Source organism: Coenobita brevimanus, chromosome 5 (genome assembly GCF_032717465.1).
Source record: "Coenobita brevimanus isolate Jiangsu-jjx chromosome 5, ASM3271746v2, whole genome shotgun sequence".
Lineage (NCBI taxonomy): Eukaryota > Metazoa > Arthropoda > Malacostraca > Decapoda > Coenobitidae > Coenobita > Coenobita brevimanus.
In genome coordinates, this window is record NC_136958.1 from 41,581,472 (window position 1) to 41,592,543 (window position 11,072).

Genomic DNA, 11,072 nt, shown 5'->3' on the forward strand with positions numbered 1-11,072 from the left:
TACCTCAACCTGGCAGAGATCTCGCCATTGTGCAGCTGGTTTCCTCTTTCTCAACGACAGAAAAAGAATATTACAGCTCTGCATTCATCCCTAGCATTTCTTCGTGACTAGCAACAGATTCTAGTGTTTGGAGTCTTATTACGGCTCAGAGTTCATGATGGAGAGGTGGCAATTTCAGGTCAAGTTAAAGTCGACGGAGTATAACAGTATTTCACAGCGAGACCAGAGGGAGGGAACGTCAACCCTGGGGCAACACTGATATCCCGGTTCTCGACCCTGACTCACCAACTACTCAGTTATAATGGATATCCTCTGGGCCAGCACTTACTTGTCATTCCGTGCACACTCCCGGCACTACCATACGTCAGGGTGCTGGCATCTGTCACAGTGGGTCAAGTAAGAGCTAGGAGGGGCCCTGTCCGTCTATCCCTCACTGAAGATTTCCGGACGGGTGGTGCTTCACTACCGTAGACTTTGGCGATTTTAGCGAAACCCCACCACACCACAGCACACTACATAAATCACCCTCCCACACCATACGGTACCACACCACATATAAATTACCCTCCCACACAACACCACAGCACACCACACCACACCACACATAAATCACCCTCCTTCACACCACACCATAGGCATTGACTGAAAGGTTCCGAAGCTCCCGCATTGAGTGTACTCGTATTTTTAAGTGTTCTAGTGGGCCCAGGAAGCACACTGGCACCTCCCTAGCCGTATTTTCATAGGCTTAACGGGTTCCTAATGTTCTTCCTTAAGGACTAGAGTTGGTTTAAAAATGCATTATGTGATATTGCCCTCGTATAATTTAGAACATATTTGGCATGAAATAAACAAGCTCACACCATATGCACAAACAGACTACTAAGAGAGAGGTGATAGAGAAGCTCCTATGTCCACGAAAATACTGGCTCTATGACACGGATATATCAACATTTTCACCCCCACCGCAACACTGACTGGCAACTGAGAGAGAGTAGTGTTGTGTAATGATGAGTTGGCAGTTTCTTCTCTCTTCTTCCTCCTCCTCTTCTTCTTCCTTCTTCCTCTTCTTCTTCCCAACCGCTGGACTGACTAAGTTTTGACGCAGGTATGCTAATTGTTTATCCGCGAGGCATGTTCGCTGATTAGGTAAACAGGTGTTGCCATGTACCTGATTAAAAGAAAAAAAAGATCGACAACTCTCGCGATGTACAAGTTCAGAATATATCGGTACATAATTAGTACGAAAGAATTTGACATTACAGACGAAGGATATGATATAATTCCCGTAAGTCCTACTCCATAACGGTAGTCATATTTGGTTTGCTTTCATCCTCTTCTTCGTCTTCTCTTCGTCTTCTTTCTCGTCTTCTTTTTCTTCTTCTTCGTCGTCATTTTCTTCTTCTTCTTCGTCTTCTCTTTCGTCTTCTTCTTCTTTTTCTTTGTATTTCTTTTGTTCTTTTTCTTGTTCTAGTTTCGTCCTCTTCGTTTTCGCTTTTCTGTCTGTCTGTCTGTATCACACACACACACACACACAAACACACACACACACACACACACACACACACACACACACACACACACACACACACACACACACACACACACACACCTACCTGTAATACCAGCTGCAGTTTCTGGGGTGTGGGAAGGTCCCCTCTTTGTCGCAGGTCACTCTAGGCTGTACGATGTTGTCTGGATACCGACGATCTGAGGGAGGGAAAGAAACCTTGAATCATAGGGTTTATCTATCTATCTATCTATCTGTCTATCTATCTATCTGTCTATCTGTCTGTCTATCTATCTATCTATATTTATATCTTGAAACAATTCGAGAGAAAACTACATCACACAGGAACATATTATACATTATACATAGTTACTGTGTATTTTCCTATTTCATGCACATTCCCCCCTCCCCTCCCCTCCTCTCCTCTCTCCTCTCTCTCTCTCTCTCTCTCTCTCTCTCATGGTAAATGCAATAACCCCTCTTGGTGCGCGGGATCGGGGTGAATGACTCTGCCGAAAAAGGCTGGAGCAACAAGGAAACACGGCACCTGGGCTGAGGGAGATGGGGTAATTGCAGGTATGGCTTATTTTGCAGGTAAACTGGCGGTGCTATACCCTGTTTGATTGACCTGTGGAGCTGAGATGTATGGGGTGAGTAGGGTGTGTTTGTTTAGCGGCTGCTGATTGGCCGCCGATGATGTAAATCTACACTTCTTATTTTAACACATATAAATATTTCTAAACTGCCTGCAATATAAACAGCCTGTTTAAATATGGAATAATTTCCGAAGCTAAAAAGGTCAAATTAACTTTAAAAGTTTACTATTATCAAAGAAAATTAAAGATGATTTTAAATTTTATAAAACGATGAGTGACCATTGAGGTAAATTATCCACCCACTGAGTCCACCCACGGTGTACACCTACGTCTGCGTGTTGCACTGCAATACATGTCTGCATTTACTTCAGTGACATCATCGGCGGCCAGTCAGCAGCCGCGAATCAGACACACCGTACTCTCCCCATACATCTCAGGTGCACAGGTCAATCAAACAGGTTATAGTTATTCCATTGGTTAATATTAATTGTATTTTATTTTACCGGTTGATACAGACACTACCCCCCCCTCTCTCTCTCTCTCTCTCTCTCTCACCTACAGTATGTCCTATGTATCAATATCATGTATGTATGTATGTATATGTAGTACAGTTTATCGTAAAAATAATCACAAACAGTACCAAGGCGAGAGTTATAAATCCTTGAAACTCGACACCCCTCCTGCGCCTTAAAAACTCGTCTGGGTAAAACAGGTTGCAGGGACTAGACTCATCTCCCGCCCATATCATCTCCACACCGTCATTACCCCCACCCCCTCCTTCATTATCGCCCCCTGTCCCTCACACACTCAGACGGTGCGCACTTCAGGTAGCTTAGTTCGTCGGCACGCGAATTGTTCTTACGTTCCGGCTAAAGAGAGACGATTTTATTCAGCTCAGAGGAATCTATACTCAATGCACTTTAGCTAGAACCAAACTCTCATCTCCCTATCCTAAATGCTGACCTGTTACATGAGATTAACGTTACAATATGGTGCTAGTCACGAAGGAGTTATAGGCACATAATATAGAATTGTTGTATTGTCCTATTTTACGGAGTGGAAAGACTGAAAACTGTCTTCAACTAGACTAACCCTTTTGCACGAAAACTATGGATTTTGTCTTATGTTCAGGTTAACGTTAGATAATTTTGCACAGTCTTGAGAAACTAACAGCGGCGGAAAGGCTAGTGTCTATTTTCAAGTGGCTTCTTATATCAGTGGGGTTAATGAAGGCTTTGATTAACCCCTCCAGTTTATAAGATCTCTCCTAAGCTGAGAGAAATCGTCTGGAAGTAACGGGAATAAAGCCGATAAGAGGTCGTGGTGGTGAAGTGTTTAATGACAGAAAAAAACTGAGATCTAAAAGACAAGGGTGAAGTTGAATCAGTGTTTTTATGGGACCTGCAGTGAACAATGGGAGATAGGCAGACAGGCGAAGGAAAAGATTGTGTGTGTGTGTGTGTGTGTGTGTGTGTGTGTGTGTGTGTGTGTGTGTGTGTGTGTGTGTGTGTGTGTGTGTGTGTGTGTGTGTGTGTGTGTGTGTGTGTGTGTGTGTGTGTGTGTGTGTGTGTGTGTGTGTGTGTGTGTGTGTGTGTGTGTGTGTGTGTGTGTGTGTGTGTGTGTGTGTGTGTGTGTGTGTGTGTGTGTGTGTGTGTGTGTGTGTGTGTGTGTGTGTGTGTGTGTGTGTGTGTGTGTGTGTGTTTCAGAAGCATTTCCACCCCAAAAAGTATACACCCGTGCGAGATTTACCCCAACTAATCACCCTCCCACGAGCACCAACCCTCCCCAAGATCCAGTTTTTCTCGGATTTCATTGACCCTGAGCCTTGACCTTTGACCCCAAGACAGGAAGTGGTGGGGGAGGACAAATCATAGCCTGTGACGTTATGAGTGGGGGTGTTACGCTGTGACTGGGGAGGGAAAGTGGTCGGGATTGGGGTGCATTGGCGCGCAGTGGAGAGTTTGTGGGGTGTGGTGGAATGAAGATTGTGAGGGGTCTGCATCTGTGTGGGGTGCGTTGGACTGAGAATTATAGGGGGTGAGTGTGGGGTCAAAGTAAGGCGATGAAGAGTGTGGTGGAGTGAGGTGTCTGTTGGGTGTGTGGGATGAAGTGGAGTGAGGACTGTGGGGTGGAGTAAGGGCTGTGAGGATGGTGTGGAAAAAAGTGAAGGTTTGTGACAGGTGTGTGGAGTGCCTGAGGATTCTGTGGAGTCGAGTGGCGGTGCGTGGGGTGTGGTGAAGTGAGGACTGTGTGGGGGGTGCAGTAAGGCGTGTGTGAGGGGTGTGTGGGGTGAGTGCTGGGTTGAGTGGTTGGAGTTGGTGTCGGGTGTGTAAAATTGGGTGATGTGGAAATGGAGGCATGTTGGGTGAGGCGGAATGAGGATTACATGGGAAGGAATGAGGGTGTGTAAAGGAGTGTATGGAGTGTGTGAGACTGGGTGAAATGGAGTGAGGGATTTGTGGAGTGTTGTGGGATGTAGTGAGAATTGTATTCATCTTGGTATGGAGCGACTGGTATGAACAAGGTGTAGTAGTTTGGAATGAAGGATGTGTGAGCTTGGATGACGAGTAGCTGAGAAGATTGTGTGATGACCTGCTACTGACAGAGAATATTGTGGACTGAGTGTGTGAAAGCAGTGACTGTGAGTGGGAGGTGAGTGTGGTTGTGAGGAGTGTGCGGTGTGGCGGAATGTCAGGTGGTGATGGAAAAAAAGAAATGTTCACAGGAAGAGAAGACCAAGGGTAGCAAAACACCAAGGAAGAAAAAGGTTGAGGATCGTGACAGTCAGTTTATGCGAAATCCCAGTCTCCTCCAATAGAACAAGGCCTGAACCATCGATGTTCTAGCCAGGTCCCCATCTGTACTGCAAGGGTAAAACGGGGAGAGGAAATCACAGCGCCCAGCAATCTAATCGACCCAATAATCAACGTAACATTCTTCTTTTTGCGATTTGGGTGTGGTAATCAAAGAGTCTCCTGCCACTAAATACATAATTTAGAATTTAAGAGGTAAATTAAAATGACTGCAGACTTAACTACAAAAATGGAAGAATTGCAGAAAAGTGACATGAGAATAATAATGGAATCTGCAGTAAATTTTTGCTCTTCGCTTCGACAATATTCATGCTAATTTTGTTTTTCTTTTTTCTCTGCTTCTGGATCTTAATTTCCCCACGAGAGAGAGAGAGAGAGGAAGAGAGAGAGAGAGAGAGAGAGAGAGAGAGAGGGGGGGGGAAGAGACATACGAGGTGCGAGTGTGAATGAGCAGACTGAGATGACGGATATGACCCCCAGTGATATGTTAGCTGGTGTGGAAAGTTGAGGTGAAAGTGGCTGGGTGAAATGGAGTGGCTAAGAGAGAGAGAGAGAGAGAGAGAGAGGGGGGGGGATTGATAGTGTGTGTGAGAGGGAAGGGAGAAGGATGGGAAACGCAGAAGAAAAGATAGTGGTGAGATCGTAGAGAAAGTGAGGGATGGAAGGATGAAATGTGAAAAAAGTTGGAAAGTCGATTCGAAAAAGAGAGAAAAAAAAGAGAGAAGAACACGGAAAAGAGTAGTTCCGTGCCTTTGTTTATTCTCTTCTAGCCCACCCTAACTATTAAGTCATCACCATCATCACTACTACTACCACCATCATCATCATCATCATCATCATCATCATCATCATAAATATTACCTCCACTTAAAAATGTTTGAAATCTAAAAGACCATTAAATTTTCCTCCCATCACCCTGACAGATCTCTCCTTAGCTCCATCATTTGGGTTCATTTGCGTTGATTTGGGTTTTCTTTCCTCCTTTGGGGTTTTATTTGGGTATTTATTTAGGTTCACTTGTTTTTTCACCTTCATTTGGGTTCACTTGGGTTCATCTGGGTTCATTTGGGTTTCCTTGGGTTCACTTGGGTTCATTTGGGTTTCCTTGGGTTCACTTGGGTTCATTTGGGTTTCCTTGGGCTCACTTGGGTTCAGTTGGGTTAATTTGGGTTCAGCTGGATATTTCTCTAACTTTTGGGTTCACTTGGGGTTCATCTGGGCAGTCTGTAGAACCTGAATAAACCCTCTTTCCCCTGCCCAGAGAGGTGGTGTGTGTTTGGGGGTTCACAGTGCGTCCCAGGCGGCAGCGGGTCTGGTTTAACTTCGATAATGCACAAGTTTTCCCTGCTTTGAGATGCATAGGCTGCTTGGATACTCGCAAATGCACGCACGAATGCACGCAAGGACACAAACATGCATACACAGGCACACACACACTCATTCACTTACTTATACACACATACACACACATTCACTTACTAACTTACACACACACACACACACACACACACACACACACACACACACACACACACACACACACACTGGCATAAAACACGAACGCCGTCATTCACATATACACACATACATACATTTAGTTACAGGTATACACAGGAACCTTAACATACCTGCATAATATTCAGTCACACACACACACACACACACACACACACACACACACACACACACACACACACACACACACACACACACACACACACACACACCTTACCAAAAATATCCATACATTCGTTTTAATATACACAGATACAATTATACACTCTTATAGCCACATATCCATCCATCTATACCTACAGACATACATAAAACACATACATACATACACACATGCATACATACACATATACACACGGTCACAAATACACAGTGTAGTCTTAATGTATAGCAGAGACCCATGCATTCATACTCTCTCACTCACACACAGGCGCAGACATGTACACATAAAAAGCCTACACACGCACACGCCCTCAGAGCAACAGGCGGAACTGAGGATGGTGTAAAAACTGCCCACTCACAGAAATATGCACGCACACACAAAAAACGCACACGCAAAAAAAATAAAAATAAAATAAAATGAATATAGATGAGAACCTTCCCCCACGCACATACAAATAACAGCACACACACACACACACACACACACACACACACACACACACACACACACACACACACACACACACACTAATAATCCAAAAATTCATAGAAGCTCAATAATCGTTCAGTTCATTTCTAACAACTTCATTTTCGTGTGAAAGAAACTGTCGTCTATTTAGGAGGAAATCTAGAATGTAAAAGCAAAGAGAGAGAGAGAGAGAGAGAGAGAGAGAGAGAGAGAGAGAACATCGAACTGAAACGAATTAGATGCTGAACAAAAAAGTTATATACGAAAGTTAAATTTCTGATGAACTAAAATATAAAATGGAGAGAGTGTTAAACAAGAGAGACAGCAGGTATGACAGAAGAGTCGCGAAACGGTAGGTAGGAAGGGGAGGGATGGGGAGAGAGGAGGAAGGAGTGGGGAGAGACAGGGGTGGGGAGAGGGGAGGGGAAACCGCCAAAGGTCAGGGGTGAATTATGCACTGTTCGATATTAAGTAGGAGGGCATTCACCTTTGTTTGGGGAGGAAAAAGTGAGGGGAGGGGTGAGGGATCGGGAGGGAGAATGGGAGGAAAAAGAGAGCGGAGGGGTGAGGGAGGGAAGGAGGAGGGGAGAGAAGGGTGAGGAGAGGGGAGTAAGTCGGGAGGTGAAGGAGAGAAGAACTGGGGGGAGAAAGGAAGCAGAAGGAAGAAAGACTGAGGTGTGGGGAGGGAAGAGGGGAGAGGGGAGCTAAAAGAATGAGGACAGGGAAGTTAGCAGGGGTGGTGGGGGTTGAGGGAGAGAAGGGATGGGGGGAGGAAATACGAGGAAGGGAGCGAAAAGAGGGAGGAAGGGGAGCATGCGGGGAAGATGGGGGTGTGGGAGAGAGGATATGAGGAGAAAGAGAGATGGGGAGGAAAAAATAAGTTTAGGGGGGTGAAGAGGGGTATGGAACGAGCTGGGTAGGGGAAGTGGGGGAGAGAGGAGAAACGCATAGAGGGGTTGGAATTGAAAGGGGATGGGAGAGAGAGGGAGATGGGGAGAGAGGGGAGACAGAGACAGGGGGAGGAGGAAAGAATGAGGAGAATGGAGTGTGATGGAGGAAAGGGGGAGAGGAGGATTGGTGGAGAGAGGAAGGGAGAAGGATCAGAAATGAGAAAGATAAGAGGAAGAGTTAGAGTGAGAGGGGGATGGGGGAGAGGAGAAAAGAGAAAGGGGAGAAAGGGGACCCTGAAAGAGAGGAAGAAAGGAAAAGCTGAGAGAGAGAGAGAGAGAGAGAGAGAGAGAGAGAGAGAGAGAGAGAGAGAGAGAGAGAGAGAGAGAGAGAGAGAGAGAGAGAGAGAGAGAGAGAGAGAGACGGGGGTAATGAAGGGAGAGAACTTCGAGTGGGAGATGATGAGGAAGAGGATAAGGATAAGAAGGAGGAGGAAGAGGAGGAGGAAGAGGAGGAGGAGGAGGAGGAGGAGGAGGAGGAGGAGGAGGAGGCGACATGGAAGGGGTAGCAGAGGCAGAGAATAAGGAGATGAAAGGGGAACATGGGAGGGAGGGCGAATTGATCAGGAAGCAGAGGAGTGGGAAAGAAAGACAAGAGAAATTCAACAAAGGTGATGCGTGACAGGAGAAATTCAGAAGAGAAAGGAGAGACAGGAACTGATACAGGTAAAGAAAGTGTGGCTGGGGAGGGGAGGGGAGAGAGAAACACGCAAGGGGAGAAATTCGAAGGGGAGAGAAATGTGAAGAAGCAGAATGTGAAAAGAGAAGGTTTGGGGGAACTTAACACAGAAAACGCATATGGAAAATGGGAGATGTGCAAGAGGAGGACTGTGAGGAAAGGAAGAGGAGAATTATAAATGGAAGCTGAAGGACGCGAGAAGGGGAGCTTAGTAAGGAAAAGAAGAGGAAAATTGAAGGAAGGGTATTTCAAGAGACGAGCTCAGTAAAGATATGAAAAAGACGATGGAAAATGATGCAAAGAAAAAGAATTAAGTAATATAATAAAAAAAAAGAGGGGGTTTCAGTCAGCAACGATTTTAAGAATATTCAGCCATGATGTGCAAAATAAATCGCTCAAGAAGAGGTGTTACGTCCCTTAAATCATCGAGAATACGGCTCATAATGATTAATACTTGTCATTATTCTTCTCATGGTCGGGATAACTCAAGCATTACATTCCAACTAACACCATGTGGAGAGAATGGAGAGTGAGAGACTGGCTAGGAGAGAACAGAGTGTGAGAGACTGACTAGGAGAGTGTGTATGTGAGTTAGGAGGGGGAGACCGAGGATGAGGTAGAGGGATGGTGTGGGGAGGTGTATTAATGAGGGTGCAGTGAGTTGGAGGGAGGGCAGAGTAACGGCGGAAGACATGGTGACTTGGAGGCGATTTGTTTGTGGTCATTCCCAACGGGATTAAGGCCACAGGCAATAGATAAATAGATAGGCAAAGAATAGACAGGTAGAGAGAGAAACAAATACAGACAGACAGATGATAGACAGATAGACTGACATAAATAGATAGATAGATAGATGGATTGATAGTCAGATGAATAGACATGTAGAGAGATAAACAGACAGACAGACAGACAGATAGATGACAAAGATAGATTGACATAAATAGATAGATAGACAGAGGAACTGATAGACAGATGGACAGAATGACAACGATACAGATAGACAGATAAGTAAATAGACTGAGGGACAGACAGATACTTATAGATGACAGATGCACAAATAGATATAAACAGACATAGACAGGAACATAAACAGACAGACAGCACCAAACATTCTTTTTTTCTTTTCTTTTCCTTTCTTTTTTTTTTTTTTAAATGCGTGTACAGGTAATCTAACTCACCATTGGGCCCAGGTATGGCTGCCCTGACCGCCACCACCGCCGCCAGAGCCACCACCACCACCGCACACCACCGACTGCAACTCATCTGCAAGAACGAAACAAAATATATCAACACGTGCAATATGAGAATGTATCTTAGTTTAATGCCTTCGTGATTGTTTTATTCAGTGTAGACCCCGAGTATTGATAGACTCTAATCCTCTCAGTCATTTTACGTAATTACTGTTAACTCACAAATTGATCTACTCACACATGTGCCTACTTACAGACTTGCCTACCTACCTACCTGCCTACCTACCTACTTGCCTACCTACCTACCTGCCTACCTACCTACCTGCCTACCTACCTACCTGCCTACCTACCTACATACAGTACATGCAAAGGCTAAACAATAACTGACTCCATTATTATCAGGCGTATCTTCTAAATTTAAAACCATCATTTCTTCATGTGTCTGACTCTGGGTTTAGTCTTAACAGCCCGTTCTTGAGGCCCAGCAATCCTCCTACTTAATTCACCTCCACATGCCACCACTTCGGCGCTAACCCCCACCGTCCATATTGCATACATGCTAGGGCTGTCTCATCCAGGAGTGGAGTGTTTGTATTAGCGGGGGTATTTTTACGATGTTACCAAAAAACAATATAGTTCTCGTGCTGAAGAAATGAATATATGTTTGTCTTTGGGGCTGAGTTGAGGTTTTCGAAGGCTAGCGTGAGGAGTGAATGGAATGGTATATTTTCCCTGCATTCTTTCTATACGCTGTTCACTTTAACTGGGAGAAAAATTACCATCTCTTCATCTTCATTTCCGAGCAGTAGCATAACACTAGAATTTGATGCTAGCCACGAAGAAGTGCCATGAAAAGGATGTAGGGCCACAGCATTGCCTCATTCTGCCACTGGGCTACGAAAAATAAGGTGTCATAGATGGAATATCGCCAAGTTAATGTGAAAGGACTATAGTTTTGTGTATTCCCTTTGCTGGCTTCTAGATATACCTACTTCAGTTCTATTTCCAAGTTAAAAGTTAGCGTGATAATAATGACGATGATTATAAAGATACTAACGATGGCAATGATGATGATGGTGATGATGATGATGATGATGATGATGATGATGATGATGATGATGATGACGATGATGATGTGTTACTTTCCTTGGTTAAAATAAAATTCTTCATTCACTGACTTTCTGAAATCTCCGT

At 44.7% G+C, this 11,072-nt stretch overlaps 1 protein-coding gene across 1 annotated transcript in view; it reads right to left on the reverse strand.

Moving 5' to 3' along the window:
- Nucleotides 1-10,690, reverse strand: part of LOC145398971 (uncharacterized) — a 43,007-nt gene extending 32,317 nt beyond the window's left edge. Inside the window, exons 1-3 of the mRNA XM_080271706.1 lie at nucleotides 10,658-10,690; nucleotides 9,867-9,951; nucleotides 1,614-1,707 (exon numbers count right to left, since the gene is read on the reverse strand). Of these exons, the coding sequence (XP_080127832.1) occupies nucleotides 1,614-1,707; nucleotides 9,867-9,951; nucleotides 10,658-10,690 (212 nt within the window). The remainder of the gene's footprint in view (nucleotides 1-1,613; nucleotides 1,708-9,866; nucleotides 9,952-10,657) is intronic.
- Nucleotides 10,691-11,072: the final 382 nt, after the last annotated feature.